This window comes from Echiichthys vipera (assembly GCF_963691815.1).
Source record: "Echiichthys vipera genome assembly, chromosome: 12".
Lineage (NCBI taxonomy): Eukaryota > Metazoa > Chordata > Actinopteri > Perciformes > Trachinidae > Echiichthys > Echiichthys vipera.
The window spans coordinates 19,896,017-19,922,021 of record NC_139837.1 but is presented as its reverse complement, the minus strand read 5'-3'; the positions used below and the strand labels follow the sequence as shown (position 1 = coordinate 19,922,021).

The following is a 26,005-nucleotide window of genomic DNA, read 5'->3' as shown; positions in this document are numbered from 1 at the left end:
ATACATTTTAACACGTGCATACAGTCAGAAATATACAAGAAAACCTCACACACTATGAAGCTCTTAAATAGATAACACAACATTTTTTTAGAGAACTTCCAAATCATGTCCACGACTGCTAGGGGTTGGAAAAAGGAACTCTTCCAAATCTATATCAAATGCAGACGGACACCCTTTGAGTGACAGGCTTTCAAATTGAACATGTTCCTGTAGCATCACTTATGCTTAGTCTGTACATTTAGCAGTATTTCTTGGTTTAGATTTGCAAATCGTCTATTGAATTTGTTTGCAATTACACAATGTCTTCAAGAGTTACATCCTGTAGTTTTTGAGATATTTTATTAAAAACAAGACACATGAACATACATATACAAACCTATGAAACATAACCTCCTCAGTTAAGGTATTAACACCCCTTCTCATATGCACACTAGCTGCATGTACTGTATATACACTCAAAAGCTGATCTTGCTGGTCTTGCCTTAATTAAGTGTATCCTGTACATGCAGAAAATCCAGTACGTAAACACTCAGAGCAACTCTGTCTGTTTATGCGTGTTGGTGCACAGTTGCTGGGACTGTCTTTCTTTTTTTGTTTTAATCTTTGATGGTTTCACTGTAGTATACAAGTGGTTAAACGATTAAAAGCCTCAATTCTGCCAGGGCACTTGTCATGTGTGCAATGCAGGATGTTGTTGTTGAGGGTTGAATTATTTTCGTTGTTGTCATGCAATGCCTGGAGACATACACAGTTGCCTTTATTTGCCAAGCAAACAACTTAAATGTGAGTTACTGTAAGAGGAGGGAAAATGAGCAGCAGAAACGTAGGCAGGGACCAGTATGAATATTTAACAAGACTGAAATCCAGCTAGTTCAGACTGTCAGCTGTTCTGGTATGCATTTGTTTACTGTAGGTGTTTAGAGAGACAGTCAAGGCTTATCCTGTGGATCTTTGAGAGACGGAGGGAGTGTGTCCTGATAGCAGAAAGGAGAAGGAGGGAGGAGGGGGAAGAGTAGGGTAGCTTCTTGCAGCCTGAGCGTTTGGCTGAAGGGTGGAGACTCAGAGCAGCAGTGAGGAGGGAGGCAGGGAGGATCTCAGCTGGAGCAGAGAGAGAGAGAGAGAGAGAGAGAGAGAGAGAGAGTCAGAGGCATACAGAGAGAGGAGTGTGTGTGAATGTACTCGCCTGCCTCGCTGACTGACTGACTGACTGACTGTGTTTGTGTGTGACAGAAACAGGGGAGGACGCGTGGATACTACTCCACAGGACTGGATGTGTTTGGCGTCACGGAAAGAGACCACACGTACAACAAAAACGGTAGGATCTTTTTCATTTTTTTGTGTGGCGGGTATTATTTATTTTTTCTGTTTTGGTGGCATCTGGGTTAATCACATCCAAAACAGGGTGTGTTCCAGAGGAGGAGGAGGGGGGGTTCATATCCATGCTGTTGTTCTGTCAGCGCTCGACGGGTAAGATTGATGCCGCTGGCTGGTTTACATCATGGAATCCCCTCCTCCCTCTAAAATCTCTTAAAAGCTCCTTGTTGTCAGGTGAGATGGTGCTTTATGTCCCCCCCATCTTGCAAATCCTTTCATACATGTGTATATGTGAGGGGAATAGGAGAATAGACCCCCTTTTCTTCTTCCTCCCTCTGTCTTCTTCCCACAGGATTGGGCAGATCTTATAATGTGGAGCCAGAGGAATTAGGGGCATCTGTTTCAAATGTTTCAGGGGAATATTTGCACAAGCAGAGGAGATGAAAAAGGGACAGAGAGGGAAGGATGAAAAATGGGTGATGCAGAAAAGGGGAGGCAGCAGAAAACCAAAGAGGAATCCCACCAGCCTCCTGTCAGATTTTCGTCCAAATCTCTAGCCCTCCATACCATGAGGAGAAAGCAGTCGACCACACACAAGCTCCATGTAGTGGTTGTATCAGGCAGATGGCCGAGAGAGGAGGAGGAGGAGGAGGAGGAGGAGGAGGTGGAGGAGGCGGAGGAGGTGGAGGAGGTGGAGGAGAGGAAGGGGGAGGGTTTGATGTTTTTATGTTGCTCATAGACAGACAGATACAATCGCTGACAGCAACATGCAATCACAGGGAAACCGAGAAAACAAACACAGACGTGCTGTTTTTCCCACTCTTAGCTCATCACACGAAGGCATCGTCACGTACAACTCGCATTAATTCATCAAATCATGTGTTACATATCCAGGCCTGTTAAAAACGTGCACAGCGAGCCAGAATTACGCAAGAGCTCAACGTCTCGTACTGTATCTCGAGGGCAAGCTACTCCAAGGCCACAGATTGTTACACACACACACACACACACACACACACACACACACGCACACGCACACGCACACGCACACACACACATCGATGTTGAGACTAGAAGAGCAGCTTAAGTATCTAACGATAAACAAGAAACATCAAAAACCTTGAGAGCCCAATGGCAGACGTGGAGTGTTACAGTTAGAGAGCAGAGACAGAGTACGGGAGGAATGATGGAAGAAGGAGCAGCCATCCACGCCTTATTGACCACTTTGACCTCTCCACTCTCATCACTTCCTTCTATCAACAAAAAAAACCTCTATTCAACCCTGGGCTGAGCTTCCAAAAGCGTCATTCTTACTGAAGTCATCTCTATATAAACCTGCCTTCTTGTACTTTAAAACAACTTGTTTTTTCAAAGACGTAAACAGCTTCAGAGGGAAGATAACATGTGGTGTAAAGGATGTTGTTGAACTGAACGCTTCGACCTTTGTACGCGCTGCACTTGTTTGCTTCTCACAGTGTTGATTTTGGGTATTAAGCATATTAAAACATGCTGTCGATAAAAGCACCACGAGCTGTCTTTTGTTTTTTGGGGGAAAGCCCAAGTCAAGTCTTAAATCTGGTCCAACCAAGTGTCATCTAAAGTCTCTAGTTCTTGAAAGGGAAACATGTCTCATTTTAACTGGTAAACACCAAAAGTCTTACAGCTGTCATGTCCAAATGTTCAAAGTCCTAATTTTTGTGTGATTTAAGTCTTACTCGAATCCAAGTCTACAGAGACGTCTTTTATTCTTTTGAGGCAGGACATCCCAAGTCAGGTTTCAAGTCCCAGGTTGCAAAATGTTTTTCCCTTTAAAGTCAAGTCTTTTGGTAGTCTAGTCTTTCAACACTTCCAAGTCCCAACTCCTTTTTGTGACTAAAGTCTACCAGAGCTTCTGCCACAAGTTTTGTCCAAACAAGTCTTGGGTTTTTGAGGATAAAACATGAGATGTTGTTTTGGTTGTTGTTGTTGTGGTTTTTAAAGGTCAAGTCAGCCCAAACCTCAAGTTTTGTCTCAAGTCAAACAAATCTCACAGCAGTCAAGACCAAGTAACGTGAAGCTTGTCTCAAATGTGAGTCAAGTCCCAAGTCTTGTCTAACCAAGTCTTTAGTCAAACCACAGCTTCCTGATATCAAAACACGACATTTTAATGTTTTTGCTGTCATGTCCCATACCATGTCTTTAGGAGTCAAGTATCACAACTGTAAGTCCAAGTTAAGTTCTGAGAAACATGAGACTTAAGTCTTTTCACTTTCAAGTCTCTAATTCTCACAGCACTCAAGTCTGAAGTGCTCTTTTTTTGTAACGTAACTATGACTCAAGAGCAATTCTCGTCTCGTCGATCGTAAGTGTTTTAAATCTTTTGGGACTAAAGACAGACTTGAGACATGATAGTCAAAGACCTAGTCATGTCAGCATTTTTGTGATCTATATCTGACTTGAGTCCAGGTCTCAAGTCACCTCTGGAAGCATCGACTACAAATGTTTCTGAGTGCTTCGATGGAATCTAATATAAGCAGAAAGCTCCCCAAAGCTGATACATTTTCATGACTTTTCAGCCAAACCTACAGTTGGGCAAACGGTCCGAGCTGCACACTCAAACTCCCAGCAGAATCTAAACAAGCCCGGATGTTTGTAATATTGTTAACAGCCCAGGAGTCTGGCCGTGTTATTCTTGGCATGCTGATTGATTCCAGAGGAAAAGTATGTTTATGCCTCTTCACTCAGGGCAAATGCAAAAATCCTGCTGATTCCTCACAGTTGAAGCACGGAGAAGAGAGCTTTAATGTCCTCAAACGTTTGGTAAAACTATCATTTGCTACACACAGAGCAGGAAGTTAACCATTTCAATTTGGCGACCACTTCCAAATATGATTTCCAGAGTGGAAAAGAAGCTCCACATGATGGCTGGTTTCCTTCCAAAAGCGGACAGGGGAATTTAGAACAGCCCTCTCACTCACAGCCAAAAATTCACCAGCATTATTTGGCAGGTGACTGGTGTTAATTTTCCACACTGGTCACACAAAAAACATGTTTTTTTATCTGTTCCTGTGACATCGGTGTCTGACATTGTTTCTAGCCCACTAACCACAATGCTGTTACATAACACACATATCAAACGTTTAAAGACTCGCATTTAAAACCTTTGAGGAAAAGAGAACCACTTGCTTACTGCTTTAATCCAACAAAAAAGAAACATGCCGAGCCTTTATCGTTTGATTTAATAAACATAATAGACCACATTTGTGCTCCCTGGAGCAATAAGCCTCCTCCCTGCTGCCTCCTTGACTCCCAGGGGATGCATCATTTCCTGGGCCACTGCCCCCCCCCCCCCCCCCCCCTTCTGGGACCTAGATTAAACCCCAACCCACACACATATATATACACACACATAGACCACAATCTCTCAAATGGTACGATGGGCAGGGCATGCTGGGGGTGGCACAGATGTCCGGGCTAATCGAATATTCACGGGTGGTGGTGGTCTGACCGAGAGGCAATGGCATGAGGAAGGAGAGAGGAAGAGGGTTAGGGTTAGTGTACAATTTGATAGAGGCAAATACATCAAGAATTGAATGTCAAATGTCCAATTTACTTAAGGACAATTACAAAACACACTATGAATGTTATATTAGCAGCATGGTCCTACACAAACTACAAAGCTACACATGTCAAAAGTAGAGAGATACAATTCACAAGAGAGATTCCGTATTTGTGTTTTTCCTCTCACTGGTTTGAAGTGGGCGAGCTCTGTTGGAAAAAAACGCCCTGATAGTTTGGCTGAATTGACATTTAATTTAGCTTCATTCATTCAGCCTGACACCGTGCTCAAGTTAGCCTCTTTCTTGTTGGGAGACAGGGTTATCTTGGTTTGTTTTGTCCTGAGCAGTCAGTAGTGAGTGACAACTCTGCCCCACTGAGGTCATGTTCATGTTTCATGGCATCAAAGAAAATGCTGATTTAAAAATGGTTATTTCTTTAAGTCAATGAGCACAACGCCAGATCTATTTGTAATGCCACCCCAGACTAGGAAAAAAACTAACCGCAGGTATTTTCCATGCACCTGTACAGATTTTTTCAATAGTTCATCATAATAATAATAATGAATAATGGTGAGAGAAATCAATTCATTTATAAGTGAATATGTGTTTTTTAAACTTCAATTGTTGCATAATTAGTTACACATATGCAGTATTACATAGACATACTTTGATCATTTGAAATGAGCTTTGAAGTGGCTAATAATGTAAATAACAGTACAAAGTTTTATTTTTTGAAATCATGAATGAAACAAAACCACAAGCCTCCCTCCCACATACAGTATGGGCCCAAAGCACTGAGGTGCTATAACGGTAAAAAAAACAGGTAGTCGGTGCACCACAAATAGATGAACCTGCTGTAAATACTAAATGTGAGGCGATGATGAGCTTTTCTTCAGATGTACATACATATAGCACAAGTATAATTTGTTCCTAGGATATGGATCATGATACAAGTTGGCAGACACTGGAAAATGTTAGTTTCACCACACGACATACATTAAAAACTAAAAAATCCAATCAATCCAATAAATAGTGGGCCAACTTCTAGAACAGACATAAGAGAATAAGAAGATGATGAAGAAACAACCTCTATGTCTTCTGTTACTAGCATACCTTTAATAAAATACATTTGTCACTTATATTGTACAGCATAAAACAAAGCCAATGTTACAGAGATATAAGTTCGTACTGTAGTTCTCTGGAAATAGCCTTATTTTATTAGTTAACACAGTGAAAAGTATACTTTACAGTGCAAATACTCAGAGTTTTTAGTGTCTGGTCTTCTCATGTGTTTTCAGTACTATTGATCACATTTAAGAATGGAGTAAACCTCTTGGACATACTATTTTGGGACTAAAGTGTTCGATATTCCTGTATAATGAGTGTTAGTTCGAGGCAGTTGTGATGTGAGCCTGGAGGTCGGCTCCAGGTCTCGAACAGAAATAGTGATGGAAGAGGATGCTCAGCTGTCACACTCGGCGTCATCTCCCCAGACAATCACTGCCTGACAGCTCTGCTCTCTGTGTCCCATCTCTTTAGCTGTGTGTGCAAAGGGAGGGGGTGTCCTTTCTCCTATTCAAGGACAGGGATTTGTGCTATATTACATTCAATAGTCAATATCCATCTTGATCGTGTTCATTAATAACTCCGGAGGTCAGTTTTGCATTACTCCGCCTTAAAAGCCACTGGAAGAAGATACCACCGTCACATCTTGGCCACTTTTATCTCTCTGATAAACTCCTATTCCTATTTATTTATAATCATTCTGCGAACCGTCCTATCAATTCACAACTCTGTTTGTTTAGTTCAGTGTGCCCTTCACTGTGTCTTGTTTCACGTGACATCGCAGCCTGCACCTCATTGTCCTGTGACTCACTGAGGATGGTACAGTCACTCAGTCGCACTGTGATGACTGAACTTTCTGCATGCGTGCGAAAGCTTTTGCATGCTCATGCACTGCTGCTGCCTTGTCTTTTAAGAAATAATTAAAGAAACAGGGCTTGCACTTTTCAAAATCCGCAGTGGGGCTTTAGTTTTGTAGTAAAACACACAAAAGGGAAATGACTCAGTCAGCACAGAAATGTATCGTGTCAGCTTTTACAGTAACAAAATTGGAGTCAAGAGGTTTTTTTGTGTGATAAACAAAGTAGCATCCCAGTTTTTTCTTACACAGGTCATACATCAGCCTTATTTAAAGGGTCAGTCCACCTATATTACAAGAAAACATCTTTTCATACTTTCAGCTATTACTTTATTAGAAGACCTGTGATAAAGCTGCCAAAATGTCAAGACATAATTCATCATCCGCTAATGACTGTCCAACCACAGCCTAGCAACCGTAACCAGGTACAGCAGGTCTGTCAGGCATTGGATTTCGCCACATGTTGACGTGTGACTGGGGCCGTCGTGAGAGTGATAATTGTGTTAACGTAGGCTACAATCATAAGCTTGTACGGCTAACTAGCTTACTGCCTACAGTAGTGACAGAGCGTTATTTATTGCATGTTATTAGCAACTACTGTATATTTCAGGGTGTTGTTGTCCTGCACATCCACTGTGTAGTATTCCCTCACTGTGTGGAAGCCGATCCTTGATGCGATTAGAGTTTAAGCTAACATTAGCTGCTCTTTATTCTCCAGCAACATCAGCCATTACCAGAGATAGCGTCACATCTACCAAAGACACAGGTTCCTTATCCAAAACACAATTTCTCTTGTATCATTGTATCATTTTCATTGTAACAAAATATATTGTTCACAAGTTACTGAATAGCATTGAAATCTTGACATGCACAACAACGGTGACGAAGAAGGTATTGCTGCCCTCAAAACTTCGGCTGGGTTCTATCCTCCATCCTGCCTCCCCGCGTCCCTGCAGTCCTTTGCAGGTTAATCACAGGCTCTCCGGGGTCCACATGGCTGAGCAGGGGACAGAATTTTAATTACAGCGCTCTGATTTCACACCCTAGCCATCACAGACCACAAAACACTCCTTCCCTGACCGCTTTAATTTATCTCTTTGAATGGTATAAAAAAAAAGATAAGGTGTGCACTCCAGAAAGAGAGGGGGGGACACCGAGCTAAGAGTCAGCATGTGTGGGACTTGGTGAGAGATGATCACTCTCAACAGGCCAGGACTTATATTTTCCCACCAGGATGTGTCCTGCAGCGCCTAATCACCCTTTAAGTCAGCGACACCCAGAGTCGAGCATCAGCTATAATCAAATCTGTGGAGGGCCTCGTCATGAACACAGTACCCCCCCGAAAACCCAGAGGAAGGGGTTTCAAACAGCTCCAAATGGCAGGGGAAGGATGGCGGAGGGGGTCAGATTGATTCGGTGGTGTTAGCAGCAGGACGGAGCGTGCTGGGGGTGTTTCATTCCCGTCATTGAACACCTGTCGGCCACAGAGGGAGGGATGGGAAGCAGAAGGCTAGAACACAGGAGAGAAATGGATCACCAGTCAAGTCCCATAATGCACCTTTTCGGTCTTTTACACCTACAGTGCAGATCCATTCAAGATGCTTTACTGGCATAAAGATAGACATTAAAAGAAGTTTGAACACTCTCTGTCTATCGCTGCTGCTCTGCATTATAAATACGATAACACAAACAGTTCACAGGGAAATCAAATTCAGCAATGTTTTTTTTATTTTTTAAGAACAGTCTGCTTTCTTGCCCTTTTTGTTGTTGTTGCAGCATACAGTAAACTGTCACAGCTGACAGTAAAAGATGTAAAAGTGCAGTCAGGACACTTTGGTGCTGTTTCAGTACATGACTCTTCAAATATCACAATACTATTCTTTTCATCGTCTCGGATCAACTGCAGTTATAAAAAGAAAATATATATCATAACACAGTAAATATAAGCCCCATTGTTACAAATCTTTAACCTGTGGAAACACAAGCACTCCTTTTTTATAAAACTTTAAGCCTTCACAACCAGCAGCACACAAACAGCAGATGAGTGACGAGCCGGATGCTCAGAGCAAATACAACTCATTATGACACAGTCACAAGTTACAGATCATTTGACTCTGACTGTTTGCCATCTTTCAGCAGGATCGGTAATGTCAATAATGTTTGGTTGTTTGTACTGTGTTTTACATATTAACCGTCTACAAGACTGAAACACCTCCAGTGTCTCTCTTGTAAACCTTTGAAAAGCAGATGCTTTCATTTCTTTTCCAGTTGGGACATGAAACGTTATATATTAAGTACTCACAACATGATTGATGGAGGAATTATTCTCTAGGTTCTCTGGCAAAAGTCAACTTTTTCAGCCTGAACTCAGGGTATGAATCCTCAGTAGAGACGCTGCAAGCATCTGGTCGGATTCACAAACTTCTGTACTTCATTTTTTCAACTATAAACTATTTTATGCACTGAAAGTTGCTTGATTTTAGACATTTAACATTTGATAACTTTGGCATATTTTGTAAAATAAAGAAAGATATTGTTACCAAAACCTTTTCAGGATTTTAATTTATAAAAGTAGATACTTTGTCCAATCCTGCGGCACATTGAAACCAAAAAGATGAATCACTGTGCTCATAAACATGATTAAACAGCTTGCACAGTAGTGTTGAGTATCATTGGCTCCAGTAGATCAGGAGACGTGACAGAACAGTGCAGTAAGATCTCCTGCTCTCCTTATGTTTGTTTTTAAAACTCTATACAGTTTCAAAGTTGCTAAAATACTCTGTCTCAGGGGTTTCAGCCGCTGTTGGCAAGGCTTTTGTTAATGGATTCCTTACTGAAACGTTGCTTTATCGTTTGCGCGCTGCCGTGATTTACGATGGTTGGAATTCCCTTCCTCTGCAGATCTGCTCGTGCAGTGTAATTGGCCCATTTATCAGAAGCAGCAGAAAACCGAGCTGCAGAGTCACAGATGCATTAAGAATGAATCTGCTGGACCAGAGAAAGAGAGAAAAAGGGGGAAGATAGTGAGGAAGAGGAGGAGAGATGAATGGGTCAGCACCATAGTTGTATATAAAGATGGACGGCTTGATGGCTCCCCAGAAGTGAAGCCAAAACATGTCGATCAGCCCCTGTTAGCTGGCTGCAGTATAGGGACATGAGCCAAACAAAACAAAAAATAAAGTCAAATAAATGATTCTCGAAGATGTTTTCTCTCTGTCCTGTTTCCTTATGCTTCACTTGTACAGTGTGAGGAGACCTATCGTCCATCTTTATATATGGTCTATAGTAGGGATGTCCGATAATATCGGCCCACCGATATTATCGGCCGATATTGAGTTAAAAATGTAATATCGGGAATTATCGGTATCGGGTTTTTACATCCGATGTTAGTTCTGTAGGCTTCAGCATTTCCGAGTGTACCTGAATGCAACACGGGCCGTTCACAGGCGCGTGCTTGATGACGTATAACAACAACAACACGCTTCCCTCGTAGGTTGCTAACCGTGGCTAACAAGCTTCAGCTCTCCCGGTGCATGAGATGTCCGTGGTTTGGAAGTATTTGCAAGTGTCATCTACTAACAGTATATGTGCGCTTTGCAATGACTGCAAGGCGTTGGTTATGAGAGGAGGAAACAAGGCGTCTTCCTTTAATACATCAAATTTAATCAACCACCTCAAGAAGATTCATGGGGAGTGATAAGCTACATCTGTGCAGCAAAGTGATGGAAAGAAGCAACAGCCGACACCGAGAAACAAACCTTTTTCTATCGTTCAGGATGCCGGATTCACCAAACGTGTGGAGTTCCTCGAGCCCCGTTATGTCTGTATAACGCCCAGGCGCAAGTATTTCTCAGACCAGTGTTTACCCGAATTGCACAGCATTGTTTACTGTCACGTCGAGAAGCTAATTTCTGGTGCTGTATCCATTAGATCCAATACAGGTTAGCATGTTGAGCTTAACTGCTAATTTATTGATTGTATTATTTGCAGAGTTACGGCTCAGGCGTTACTCAGTCTGGAAAAAGAGAACTATGTTTGTTTACTACTCTGGACTGAAGCTATGCATCTTCCTTGTTGTGATGTTGTCTGTAGTGTTGTTTGAGGCAAAATATTCTCTCTAAAAACACAAACAATTAAATGAATGGCACTTTTTTCAATAACTTATTTTGTACAGACTGTGTTTACATTTGAAAAGCCGTGTTGCATCCAGTGGGGCATCACATAAAATTAGGCATAATGTGTTAATTTCATAATAGGTGATATGTGATGAATTTTGGTGTAAAAAGGCTGCATATATCGGTATCGGGTGATATCGGTATCGGAAATTAAGGGTTGGACAATATCGGAATATCGGATATCGGCAGAAAAGCCAATATCGAGCATCCCTAGTCTATAGTCAGGATCATGATTTGACATTTTTGGAAATACAATCCTTTGCTTGGGAGTTAGATTGAGACCACTCTCCTGTTTGTCTGTTGGATATGAACATGGAGCTAGTAGATGGTGAGTTTAGCTTAGCATAAAGACTGGAAACGGGGAAACAGCTAGCCTAGCTCTGTCCAAAGCTAACCTACAAGGACCTCTAAAGCTCATTAATTAACACGTTATATCTCCTTAGTTTAATCCATACAAAAACCAAAAGTGTACAATGTGTAACTATGACAAGTTGTGGTTTTTAAATGCCAGACTATTTCTCGACGGAGAGAAGTGACTTTCTGTAGCTTCATATAAAGCATATGAATCTTCTCCTCTAACTCTTGGCAACAAGGCACATTTCTAAAATGGTTGAACTTTTCCCAATGTGTCCCCTTAATTATGTTTGCTTTGCATCTTTTTGTTGGGGTGCTTCTCCTCCTGGAGTTTGATCGAGCTGTGACACTCAGTGATCAGAGGAACACAAGATTCAACGTATTCTATCGGGAATGCACCAATCTTGATTCAGCCTCTCTTTAGCTGTTATTTTCTCTATTTGCAGAGAGTTGGGCGGACTCAAAGTGCTGACTGAACTGCAGGCAGACACCAGGGCAGAGTGCGGAGGAGTAAGCAGACAAGGTAAGTCATGGCAAGCAAGAGGAGGAGGCACTGTGTCATGTTAGCATGAGCCAGTCTCGTAATATTACAGCATAAGTGATATTACAGCTTTCTACAAAGTTGTCGACAGCCAACACATGTTCATCTGAATGTATTATTTATCAGCGCCTGTTTGGATGTCACCGTTATCAGCATGTGAACACCATGTGCAACATCTCAGGATGGTATTTTGGGCCACTGACCGATAGGAAGGAAGGAAGCACAAGAGGTTTCATGATACGCAGATGAGCAGAGCAGAAGCAGTGAAATTATGTCCTAAAACAGAACACACTACAAAACAAGGGAGGAAACAATCTACTATTCTATTGTTTGTTAAACCCTTTTAGTTGCCTTTAAGATAGCAGGGGTCGGCACATGCATGGGCATCCTCTACGTGCTGCCATCTCCTCACCCCTCCCTCTCTGGATACGAAAATGTCATGGTGGCATTTTCACATGCTCCACTGACAATAACCAGGAAAATGACTTTTTAGATACAATGACAGCTCTGCTTAGTGGCTTATAACGCCTTTTGTGCTAGCAGCTCTGTGGTTGGCAATCTCAGTGGGTAAGCATTGTCCCTGTGAGCATGTTAGCGTGTTGACGTTAGCATTTAGCTCTGTGCCAAAGTATAGCCTAACAGAGCTGCTAGAGCAGCTGTAGAGTCTTATTTGGCTTCAAGCTGTGTGTGGAAATGAAGTACTCTTGATCACGAGGAGTTTAGCTGGTACTGGAAATTGTTTTATTTGCTCATGTACTGGGCAAACTTTCCAAACTCATGTAACATGATCAAAATTGGGTGTTTATCTCCTTCATCTTCCCTTGGGACACATCTGCTTTCATGGTATTTATTTGGAACATCTTCCTTTCCTGTCAGTTTCGCTCAAACTAGGCTATTGTGTCGCTGATTATTTTCTGTAAAGAACACAGCCCTACTTTTCCATAGACATCCCAGAAACCTTAAAGAGTGACATCTCTCCCTATCAATAGTCTGGTGATATACGCTGGCCTGTTTTGATGTCTCTCTTGAGTGTTGAAACACTATTATGGCCTCGATATAAAAGGCCCTAAAGACTGATTTCTACTTATCAGTCACACTTTTGTAGTAAGTTTCTGGCCTATTTTTATTTTGGCAAGGGACAAAAGTGCAGTATTTGGGCAAGAGTACATAATTCTCACTCTGAAAAGTACATAATTCGTTATTAACCTGACATATACTAGAAAGTATATGGGACAACTCTGTCTTTGAATCCAAGATATTGCAGGAAAGTTGACACCTGACTTCTACAGAGGCACATCAGATTTTAGTACCATACAAAAATACTCCCAAAGAACTGGAACAGATTATTTCACATTTCAAATGTCTTAAAATATTAGTAAAATATACAGAAAACATTACCAAATAATATTTGCAAAAAGGTCGAAAAACGTTCCAAAAAATATTAGAAGCATGTCTGAAAGATATGAGTAAATATTATACATGTATTAGCCAAAATATATTTAAAAAATGTCTGAAAAATGTTTTTAAGAATATGAGTAAAATTGTGTATAACTACAAATAACTGGTTTCCTTTAACTACTGGCACTAGAAACAATATAATAGTTTTGCTAATGGACTTCCACCTGAGTTTATACTAAAACACCACGACCCTAAAAGGTGAAACCCTCCTCAAAGTGAGAACATCCAGGATCCCTCGGCTGCAGTGACTATAAAACATAATGTTTATGTTACACTGTTAATACTGTGCAGTCTGCTGCAGGTTGTGCTCATAAATCCTGCACTGACAGTGAAGAGTCGAGATGTTCCTGCCCTGTTTGGAGGAAAGGGCTTAGTCCTAAAATGTGTGAATTGAGTAAATATTGTGATTTTCACTTGAACTTGTGTTTTAAAACTTTTCCACTAAGTCTTAAAATTAAAATGAATAATATACAAGTTTATTAACTCTCCACATCTATATTTCCGTATTGTCTTTTAGTACAGGATGAACAAAATCTCTTACTTTAAATATAGCCTACCTCAAGTGCTTTATCAGGTGCAACAGTCCTGAAGGGTTTCATTTATTAATCGATCACTAAAAAAAAGAATTTCTGATGATCCATCCTTAAGATTAGATAAGATTGCACACTGTAAGTATGAAAAATACAGTTAAGCATCCAAACAGGTTGTGCAAACAGTAACAAACTGCCAAGAAGATGTATACAAATAATACATGTACAGATAGAACAACAGACCAGTCGGGTAATGGTAATGAGCAGGGATTTAACTGTGATATATACCAAAAAATACAGGCCATTAAAGACATTTATCAAGTTGTTTAATCATGTTAACCCCAAGCTGCTATTCTGGTAGTTTAAGTGTAGTAAGAAATAAACAGGTTGCATAATTGCATCTGGAAAGTGATGTAAGGATACTATGAGAGAAAACAGAGGAATAAAAATTGAAAACCAGATATATTATCACATTTTGTCGGATAGATTTTTGCTGAGGTATTTTTTTACAGACACTCTGGCAAGCAGTCAAGCACTAATAAATCAAATTATCATGTGCAACGCCTGTAACAGGTGACCCTGTGCCTGTTTTAATTGAAGATCAGGACGTCAGCCTGATGAGCAGGTGCACCACCGTGGACCATCAATATTCATGCTGAGCTCCAGCACCTCGCCGAGATCAGTCTTAACCCCACACTGAGTCATACTACAGTGCATAGACGAAGAACGAAGGTGGAAATTGATCACACACCAAGAGAGGCGCTGTTCTAGAGCGCCCACAGCTTGATCCATTTAATCAAAGAGTTCACAAAAGACACAGGAGCATCTGAGGACACAGGACTAAAACTGTGTACAGATACAGACAGGTGACAATATAAAGGAAAACATGAATAAATTGGTAAAAAAATAAAAATATAACGTTGACACTTCCATAAAGGAAAGAGGAACTACTGAACGCTAGGATGAAGACAGTTATTAGCAACAGGTGTAACTTTTATACTTAATCTTTCAAAAGTGCTAATGCTGCAGAATGGCTCATTTAAAAATAGGTATATGTATATTTTAATGTTGCAGCTGGAAAACCTACTTTATACACTGCAGGGTAGTTTAACGTTTGATATGACATCATCATTTATTAGATGATTATATTTTTTATTGATATAATGAATCTGCAAAGTAACTAAAGGTTACAGTATGGTGTGGTAAAAAGTATATATTATTATATATTAAGTATAAAGTAGCAGAAAATAGAATCAGTCAAGTAAAGTACAAGTATCTTAAAATGGAGCTTGTACTTGGTTACTTTCCACCACAGAACTGCAGATAAAACGTTGGACATCTGCTGCCTGCGAGGTGACCTGTCTTACCTCGGGGTCAAAGACAAACTCCATCATTATATCGATTTGTTGTCCTTCACATGAAGCAGACGGAGGACATGTGTTCATGTGTGACACGGTGACTAAGAAGTGTTGGAGAGCATGTGTGGGCTTTCATAAAACAACCAGTGCAAATTTATAGTTTTTTAACTTCTGAAACCACTTATGTTAGTTGCTGATGTTAGTTATCAGTTTATCTGTTTTATATATGGTGCTGGACAAAGCACTGCCCCCTCACTCTCCTCCCACCTTCCCCTCCTCACTGTCATGGGCTGCCTAGCAACTGACACCATAAATTGTGTGTGTGTGTGTGTGTGTGTGTGTGTGTGTGTGTGTGTGTGTGTGTGTGTGTGTGTGTGTGTGTGTGTGTGTGTGTGTGTGTGTGTGTGTGTGTGTGTGTGTGTGTGTGTGTGTGTGTGTGTGTGTGTGTGTGTGTGTGTGTGTGTGTGTGTGTGTGTGTGTGTGTGTGTGTGTGTGTGTGTGTGTGTGTGTGTGTGTGTGTGTGTGTGTGTGTGTGTGTGTGTGTGTGTGTGTGTGTGTGTGTGTGTGTGTGTGTGTGTGTGTGTTCAAAGGCATGTGATAATCAACAGGGTATCCGTTATTAGCTCTCCTCTTTGCATGCCCGCTATATTATAGTGCTGGTCTTCGTCAGTGGCACACTGTGTGGTGAACTGCAATGTTCGGGATGTTTAAAATCTCTTTCACGTCACACAGAGCACACGAGACTTGACTGATAGCGCCCATGGCGAGCAATAACACCGCCAGCATCGCACAAGCCAGGAAGCTGGTGGAGCAGCTGAAGATGGAGGCCAACATCGACAGGATAAAGGTGAGCAGAGACGTACCCACAGTGACATTTACTTTAGGGACCCTGCTGGTGGTTGTGCAGGTTTTTACTCCATTAACTGTCATTTGCATGCATTTCATACAATTTCCAGGCAGCCATTGGTTCGTGTTCAAGTCAGTTGCAACTTGCATAGAATTCAAACTTTACTTAAGATACTACAGGTAATCAATAACGGTGAACATTTCGCCTTTAATTTACTTACCTTGTCAAATGCTCATTATTATTACATAATGCAGAAGAGAGAAAGCATATTTTTACTTTACTTTGCATATTTACTTGTGAGTGGCTTCAGCTGCTTTTTCCACAGCAGACATTTTGACTGATTAAGGTCATTTAGGTGTTTGGAAGATTAATACCACTCTCATGTTTGTGTGATAAGTATGCAGCCAGTGCCAGGAGATGATTAGCTTAGAATTAAAAACTGGAAGCAGAGAGCTAGCTTGTCTAAAGTTCAAAAATACACCTACCACTGTAATCTGAAGCTCACTAATTAATATATTTCTATCTTGTCTGTTTAATATGTAAACAAACAGAAATGTCAAAGCGTCACAACTGTTCCCTCCTGCTTTCAGTCTATATGCTAAGCTAGGCTAATCAACACCCCCCCCCCCCCCCACACACACACACACACACACACACCTTAGTTTAGCTTGGTGTGCAGATTGGAAATGGTCGAAACCGCTAGCCTGACTGATGGTAAAAAATCTGCCTGCAAAAATCTCACTAAAATCAATCAATCACATGTTATGTCTTGTTTCGTTAATCTGTATAAAAGCAGATGCATAAAACCAATTATTAGCTGTTTTAAAGGGTGCTATATACTTCTGTTTAGCCCTTTTTATAGTCTGTGCTAAGCTAGGCAGGTGTATATTTACCCTACAGACATTAGAATGGTATAAATCTTCTTAAATAACTCAGGGAAAGAAAGCGAGCAAGTGTAATTCCCAAAATGTCAACCTACTCTTCCACTTTATCTCAGCATACACTGACATCCTACATGTATGCATCTGTTTAATTCCAGGTGTCAAAAGCTGCGGCAGACTTGATGTCATACTGTGAAGCCCATGCCAAAGAGGACCCTCTGTTATCGCCAGTGCCCGCGTCAGAGAACCCGTTCAGGGAGAAGAAGTTCTTCTGTGCCATCCTGTAAACTCGGCATGGCCCTTCAGCAGTCTGCTCAGTGTGGGACTTTGAACGTTGGACGTTCAAAATACGTAGAAATCTTCTAGTAGGAGGGCACAGAGATTATTGCCCCTCCCTGTTCTTGAACGGCACCTAAAGAGTGCAAAAATTAAAAACCCACAGAGTTTACGTGTAACCATTAAAGGGGGTTGTGATTGTGATTTTTTGAGGGGTGTTGCAGCATGTTGAAGGGGTGCTGTGCTTTTAGATGACACAAAAGGGGATGGTGATAATGATGATGGTGGTGATGAGTGTGATGGTAACCCAGAGACGTGACGGACAGCCAGTCAACCTACCAAGTCTTCAGGTTGTGATGTGTAAAAAAACAAACAAAAAAATAGATAAAATGAGAATAAAAAATATTTTGTGGTTCTTTTTGGGACTTCCAAATGTTCTGTCGAGCGTCGAGGATAGCAAACTAAAAAATACGCCTACCACTAGACGCCTCCTGATTATTAGAATGTTTTTTTTTAAGTTATTTCAACTTTACCTATCACCTAGATATCTTTCTATAACTATATGTGATTACTGAAACGGCTCTTTTTTTGTTTTTACACCAACAGGTTAGTGAAAGCTTTTTTAATGGGATGTTTGAAACATTCCACTCCGTGATTCTTCTTTTCAAATACCTGTCTGAAAAATCAGTCTCTGTGTAACAACATCTATCTGGCAAATGTGATGCAGTTTGTCTCCTTCACATACAAAAGAACCCTCTTTCTACTGTTTGTATAAAATGACTAGCAAGTAAACTGTGCTGTGCTGTGAGTTCTGAATGTTTGTGGTTGTATCATTAACTATTGCATGAAATGGACAAACCGTCTTCTCTATTTCCTTTCATGTGGAGATTGTATGAAACAGAGGTGGCCTCCATCTGGCCAAAAACATATTAAAAACAAGAATGATTCAATACGGACTCAACAGGGACGTCTCTCACGTATAAATAATACTGGTGATTTCAAGCACGTTCACAATCTTCAGATTTGATAAACTGCAGAAGGCATGGAATGTCTGGACCTTTTCGGTGACTTATTTACATATAAACTAAAATCCTTTGAAACATATGACATTACATCATTATTCTGTTTAAATTCTTACTTGAAGCTCTGTCAGTAAAAGTATCACTAAGAGAATTATATAAACCTAGGACACCGTGGTTGATGGTTACAATCTTTCCCTAAATAGAAATATAACTTTATAACTCTTGTATTTCACCCTAACATACAGTATTTGCATTCTTGAAAACTTTGCACTCTCCCATATAATTAAAATAATAGTACGGCTTTAACTAGTATAATAGAGCCCAGCAAAGGCTCTGGCAGTAGAGCGGTTTGGCCATGTCACCTTCTAGAAAGAGCATTTAGAGAGCATTTTGTTGCCGGATAGACTATGCCCTCTGCTGGTGTTTTGATAGAAACTGCATGGATGGTACATTTGTCTGACATCACTGGTCATTTCAGTTTGACAGTTAAGCAAAAGAAATATTAAATACACAGCTTCAAATTTGCAAAATGAGAGCCTTTTCCATAAAGACTCTGAGAGCCAATTAGTGCATTAGCTGATTGACATCTATTTTTGATTCTACAAACTATAAACACGCAATCACACAGTGATTAATCATAAGCACAATAAAACATCAGGATCATGGAAACCACGACACAACATTTATGCACTGTAGAAAAAAAGAGAAAAGGTTGTTGTCACAAATGGGAGTCGAACCCGTGTTCCCGTTGGAGACTGCAAGTTCGACACATGGATGTAAGAGAACGTCAGAACTTATGTTCAACATTCTGGAACGCTGAAGAATCTCGACCAATCATATTCGCGCCTTCAGCATTCTGCGACCAATCATCATCCGCAATCTCCAGCTAGCTAGCTACAATCTGTTGCGCGTCCACGTCAGAGTAAACGGTAAAAGGCACTGACGGGGACTTCATGATGCATTCAGGTCACCTCGTTATTTCTGAAATCTATATTCGAATGGCTACGAATCGATATCCACGATATAGACTATCTATGGTTCAAATACATACCGCTGTCATTAATCTATCAGTCTTTCAATGCAGCATTTGTAATGATCATATGCTAAAACCATGACAACATACCAGGGATTTCTACAGAAAAAAATCGATAGCTTTTATCAAACTTATCAGCAAATTCCACAATATTCTTGTTCAACAGGCACCCAGATACCTCTGTGATGGTTTTCAAGTTGCTTTACTGAAACATGTTTTCTTAAATAATAATGTGCTTAGGTCATAGGCCTACCTCATGCACCCATGGATTACTATAGATGCTTATTTTAAGAAACCTATTTCAATATTAAATCAAATTGTCAGCAAACTCCTGATTAGTTACAAGTTGTGTCACAGCAGAGTGTATTTTTTTATTTGAAATAAGCATGTTTAACAATACGACAAACGACACAAAAATCATCACAGATGTACCTGGAGACATCTGTAACAATCAATATGTCCATATGAGGTATGACTTTAGCACCTTATTGTTAGAGATTGTACTGTAAAACAACATGAAAATCATCACAGAGGTACATTTTGAACAAGAATATTGTAAAATTCACTGATAACTCAAGGTCTTTACCTACTCTGTAAAGTGTCCTGAGATAACGTTTGTTATGATTTAGCACTATAAATAAAATTGAATTGAATGCATACGTTTTTAATGGAATTATTGGGATATTGTCATAGTTTTAGCATATGATTACAATTACAAATGATGCATTGAAAGAATAAGAAAGTAATGACAGGGGTATGCATTTCAACAAAGCAACATAATAATAATAATAATAGTAATAATAATAATAATAATAATAATAATAATAGTAATAATAATAATAGTAATAATAATAATAATAATAATAGTAATAATAATAATAATAATAATAATAATAATAATAATAATAATAATAATAATAATAATAAGAAGAAGAAGAAGAAGAAGAAGAGGAAGAAGAAGAAGAAAAAAGTTACCGTTTTAAAAATATAAATTTCAGAATTAACGAGATAACTTGAATGCATCATCAACTGGAGCTTTTACCGTACACGCTGATGTGGACGCGCAACACATTTTGAGTTGTAGCCCACGGCTCTCCGAAGTGTAGATGGCAGTACTGTTGCAGTTAAACAGCTGAACGATCCGAAAGGTATTGTGAACTCTGTGGCCTTTCTATTCCTTTGAAACGTGACAAATGCCTAATAGTTCATGAACGCGTCAATATAATATCTGCTATGCAATGAAGCCCGATTATTCATCTGGTTTATGTTACACTGAAAAAACTGCTGAGGTATGTACTATGCTTCATATAAGGCATATATTAAAAAATTAGCTTATCAGGTATACAACTAGGTATAGCTTTCTAATCCATGTCAATTCCCACCACACACTGCAAGAATACATATTTAAAATGGAAATCAGGTTAATTTAGCTGTTACGGTAATAATCATGAGCATAACAGAAATATATTTATTATTGTCAGAAGTGGGACTCGATCCCACGCCTCCACGCGAAACTTACCTTAATGTGTTGCACAGACACATGTTTGCCAAACCTACTTCGACGCCTCGTTAAAACACAGTACCACTGCCAAAGATAACACGATAAAACTAGTTTACACCGTGGCTAACCTCGCCAAACACGAACGGCGTGTGATTAAGGTGTCTACTATAAACCACAGTGTGCACATCCAGGTACGGTACACACTTCTGTCCACTAGAGGGAGCCAGAGACCAGCTCATAAAAGGAGCTAGTTTAAGCATCTGATAATGAATTGACAATTTAACTGAGTCTAACTCTGGCATCCGATGACCACATGTCAAATATGTTAACATAATGAATTAATAATTACATAAGAAATCCTATTATGACACTTAACGCTCCACACACAAGCCACTGATTGGATTGAAAGGCTTATCACATACACAAGTAATATGTGTCGCGGAAGGCAATGTGGAAATATGCTCCTATTGTAATGAAAGACTTTATAATAAATACTCATACTAACATCAACATTGGTGTAAGATGTGACCTTAGAACGAGCATGAATCAAGAACGACTCAGCCTCATGTTTACTAACGTTCGTTGTATTTTAGCACCTTATCTGTGCCTATTGGAGCTCATGAATAATACTGTTTTAATATCTTCTGCCATTTTAATATGTAGGCTGAAAGATATAAAGCTTGTTTATACCTTATTCATCTAAATCATGGTTCATTTGAATGAAATTTCAAATGAGACAGTATGCTCTTTAATTCATTTTCAAAGGTATTCGATGCCACTGGCCGCACAAGACTTCTGGATAAATACTGCATATGTATATTAAATTATTGGTGTTATTATTAAAGGGTCTTATTATTGGGTCTCTGTAGATCCTTATTCAGTCATAGAGTGGTCTGACCTCTATATGTAAAGTGCCTTGAGATTTGGATGATTTGGCTCTATAAATGAAACTGTATTGATTATAACTGATGTGTTTTGTGTATGCATGCTGTAGACTAGTTTAGAAAACAGTGTCAGCTTCCTGAGGTGTAGAATCACAAGGCGAGACACAGACAGAGGGGATCGAACATTTATTTACCCTTATTAAAAGTTACAATAAAACCATTAACATCTTCAAACGATAGCAAAATAAAGAGAACCAAAAAATATCGGCCAAAACATATTTACAGAGACAGTTTGCAGATAAAAAGCTCACATTTTTGTACACAATCCCAACCCCTGCATGGTCATAAACTCTGAAATGTGAACACTGCAATACTCAAGAAACTTGAATGTGGTTTTAGCCAGAAAAAGAATCTAAATGCACAAACAAAGACATTGCTCTTTTCCACCTCCCCTCCTCGATTTTCACTTTTCTATACATGACAAAATACTTGAAATTTGGGGGTAAAACATAGGAATGTAGAATTCTAAAAATGAATAAGATCTTTTTGAAAAGGTTTATGTGTCCGTATAACAGTCATTTGGTGTGAAGGAGATGGTCTGCCCCGCTCTGCAGCGGTGGCCATTTTTAGATCCCAAAAATGATGAGAAAGAAAAATAAAATGTTATAGGGCTGCCACGCTGTTAAAAAAGGATGCTTCTCCATGAATTGGGAAAATAAGTCAGTATTCCTGATTCGCTCCACATCCAATCCATTACCTTCGCCACACGCCAGTTCCTGTGTGCGCCATGAGGGGGCGACACGCACGCCGACACTTTCGTCATGAGAGGGCCCGGTGAGTTTCCGTCTGTCGTAGAACTAATAAAAAGGCAGTGAACTGGTGGTTGAATCAGCAAACGTGATATATCCTTTTTCTTCTTTCCTAGTTTTGTTTATAACTTTAAGAATGTGGCACGAGTCTCTCATATATATATTTATATACTTTAATCTTGGAAAATCAGTTCAGGTGCCGTGGCGGGTGGGGGGTGGGCGCAGTCACTCTGCCATGGCCTCGCCCTCAGAGGCTGCAGGTGTCGTGTCCTCAGCAGGGGCGGCGGCAGCGGCCTCCTCGGCTGGGGCAGCCTCTGTGGGTGGGGCCTCCTCCGCCGCTTTGGTCTCTCCCTCGGGTGCAGCAGCAGCAGCAGCGGGTTCGTCCTCTTTGGCCTCAGCGGCCGGCGTCTCCTCTTTGGTTTCCTTGGCTGCGTGGCCGTTCTCCTCGGGCTTGTCCTCGGCCGTGGGGGAGGCGGCCTCCTCCTTGCCCTCCTCGCTGCCCTTCTTGGTCTTTTTCAGTGAGATGCCCTTGAACTTGAAGGAGTTCTTCAGGGAGAACTTCTTCTTCTTCTTGCCCTCCTTGGCGGCCTCACCCTCTGCTTTGGCTGCCTCACCTTCAGGCGCGGGGGCGGGTTCGATGGCATCCCCGGTGCCATTTTCGCCCTCTTTGGCTGGCTCGGCTGTTCCGTTTCCATCTGCGGCGGCCACTTCCCCATCGGGCTTGGCTGACACATCGCCGTTAGTCTTGACGTGGCCGTTCTCCTGCAAAGAAGAAGAAGAACTCATTAGTCGTGGATTAAAATAATCAAACTGGGTCAAAATAAACACATGGCTCTGGAATGGAATATCAGTGGAATACACAGATGGATAAACTGTAGATGAAATGTGTACAACATCCCAAATAAATCTAAAGAGCTCTGGCATATGACAGATTAGCATTAGCCCCATTTACTCCAATAGTTAATCCATGTTATACTTGAGGAAAGCTGCTTGCCCTGACAGAGGTTCAGGAGGGTTCAACAGCTGTTTGCATGACTCCAAGCAGACACAGGGGGGCAGTAGTGCTGCATCTAAACGTCAACACAGACAGCAAGTTGGGGAACAAAGGAATCCCCACCAAACCTGCTTTCTGCTCTCATCCAAGAGCTGCGGCTCACATCCACCGCTGCTCTCTGCTCGAGCTCAATGGTGGCCACAATACAGCCGGCACACACCAGCCAGGACACTGATAAGGCCGATGTCACATTCAATTAATCGACTGCACCCTTAATGAGGGAGAGGGGGTCAACTCCAACGACCCGGGATCATCATATTGTGTCACATAATGCATCTTCTGATCTGGGGTCAGACTCGAGCAAGCGCCTCCTTCAACTCCCAACAATCTGCAATAATCACTAATCTGTCACTTTATCCGCGTCCGTGTTGAATCTAGTCGAACTACACGAAACTAAACGCGGAACAGTTGTACCGGCGGGGGCTTGAATTGGCGCCTGTTCGCGCTTTTGTTTGCAACTCCGCAAAATGCGCCTCCAGCAGAGCGCATTTGCATCCTTTTCACCGTTTCCTTTCGTGTCTTTTGTTCGACGTGAGAGCGATACTTTCCCCGACTACAGCCAACTCATGAGAGAGAACACGGTCCAAACACACATTTCGACCCAAATCCGTCGTCCCTGCGAACAAATATCGGGTAAAAAAGCCCCCTCTGGGACCACCGGACGGGGATTAACAAAAAGGCAGATCTGATGCGCGCCGAGCGGGGACGAGCATGGCCGCTCGACGGCTGCTCTGCTGGAGGTCCCCTGGATTTAGACAACCTGTTAATTTCATTCAAACTCGTGTTGCTCCATGGCCATGTGGCTTACAGAGGGACTGATCTGACATCAGTGCACGAGTGTGGAAGAGCAACAGCTAGACTCCCCATCGCAGCCCTGAGCCCCGCCGTGGCACCGGTGCCAGTGGGCGTTGGGTGCCATGTGGCTCCCCGCGGATGCTCGGGCATGTCCGGCCTCTTTACTCACCTGGCCGTTGGCCTTGGCAGCAGCAGGGTCGGCGGCAGCGGCGGCTTTGCCCTCAACAGCTACTCCACCCTTGGACAACTGGGCTCCCATTTTTTTCTTGTGTGTTCTGAGCAAAAAAATCGAAAAAGAAAAACCTCGAGGAGTTTTTTGAGATTTAAAAATCCAGCTCTGGGATGGCTAAGATCTTGCCAAAAGAGGTTTAAAAAAAGTCCGATCTCCTTCTCTCCCTGTAGTAGGTTTGGAAAAACGAGAAAAGATCCCTCGTTCAGTGAGTGCGGACCCCACGGCGGCTGAGCTCAAATTAAAGGATGTCGGTGATGAGGCTGTGAGTATTTCAACCGCGCCTCAAAATCGACCCGAGTGGGCGTGGCAGCCGGGGAATTGTCCAATCTGCAGCCGGGGGGCGGGCCTCCCTCAGCCCGCTGTCACTGCAACAGTCTGCCGCTCAACTGGATGATCGGCAGGACTTTCCCCCACTGTTTCCCATGTCTGGAAGATTTTTAACTTTTTAAACTTTGTTCGCTTGTTGCAAGAAACTGAGATCATACAGGTCAAACACAACTTTATTCTAACAAAGTATCATAATCGTAAAGCAGTATATAATGTTGTAAAAGAGTGTTAATTCGATGGACAAACAATAGCCCCCATCAAGTGTTATAAATAATTATAGAAATGCACAGACCAGGGATTCCCAACCTACTTTTTTGGAGTCCATAAGGGAAATAAAACGGTCTTCGTCTCCTCTTCAGTTGACTATGACTATGCAAATCAGGGAAGGGAACATCAGTTTTTTTTAAGTGCTAACTATAGATATGTATAGTCACATGGACCTGTGATAAAGTGTTGCAAATAAACATTTTTTAGCCATAAAGTGTCAGAAAGACTAGGGGCCAGTGCAGTGTTTACTTCAAGCTCATGATTTCCAGACTCCCATTCCCTTTTTATGAAGATAACATTGACTTCTTTCCAGGTTTAACATGATCTATCTCACAGTTTCAGTGACTTAAACCCCCTGATGAGGAGGGTTTTTTTCTGCACGATTTTGAACGAGCGCTGAAGAATTCATTAATGGGCCTCAGATTTTGAGTGACAGGCCCCGGCTCTCCAAGAGTAAAGTGGTTACATAACACGCGGCGAGGCTTTGCACTCGGCGGAGACCTTGCGATGGCACTGGGGCTGCTTTGTCACCGACTCAGACAGGGAGACAGTGAATCAGCCTGTCAGCCAGTAATGAGGTCTCTTGGCCGGACGAGCGAATCCCACGATCGCAGCAATGACGATGCAGTATTTTGGGATCCCCGAAGCTGATGGGTTCCTCTTGTGAGGTCAGGGGTCATGTGTATTAAAATGAGTTATGAAAGCCAGTGGACTGCTTCTACAGTCTTTGAAACAGACTCATACATTCATTTATATGTGCCAGCTGCTGGTTTTTAAGCCGTTACTTATAAATGTGGCAACCTTAACCAAATTATCCCTTCTTTCCCATCAACAAGGCCCTCATTTATCCCGCAGATGAACCCATGTTAACAATATGGCGCTCTGTT

General features: G+C 41.4%; 2 protein-coding genes across 2 annotated transcripts; one reads left to right on the top strand and one right to left on the bottom strand.

Annotated features, from left to right (window-relative positions):
• The first annotated feature begins 1,124 nt into the window (after window positions 1–1,124).
• Window positions 1,125–18,002, top strand: gng2 (guanine nucleotide binding protein (G protein), gamma 2). The gene is made up of 4 exons (XM_083924740.1): window positions 1,125–1,315; window positions 11,750–11,826; window positions 15,923–16,037; window positions 17,077–18,002. The coding sequence occupies exons 3-4, from the start codon at window positions 15,951–15,953 to the stop codon at window positions 17,203–17,205; spliced, it is 216 nt and encodes a 71-aa protein (XP_083780866.1). The 5' UTR covers window positions 1,125–1,315; window positions 11,750–11,826; window positions 15,923–15,950; the 3' UTR covers window positions 17,206–18,002.
• Window positions 18,003–22,662: 4,660 nt separating this feature from the next.
• On the bottom strand, window positions 22,663–24,746 carry marcksl1a (MARCKS-like 1a). Its single transcript, XM_083924865.1, has 2 exons — window positions 24,462–24,746; window positions 22,663–23,205 (listed from the first exon to the last, which is right to left on the bottom strand). The coding sequence occupies exons 1-2, from the start codon at window positions 24,549–24,551 to the stop codon at window positions 22,669–22,671; spliced, it is 627 nt and encodes a 208-aa protein (XP_083780991.1). The 5' UTR covers window positions 24,552–24,746; the 3' UTR covers window positions 22,663–22,668.
• Window positions 24,747–26,005: the final 1,259 nt, after the last annotated feature.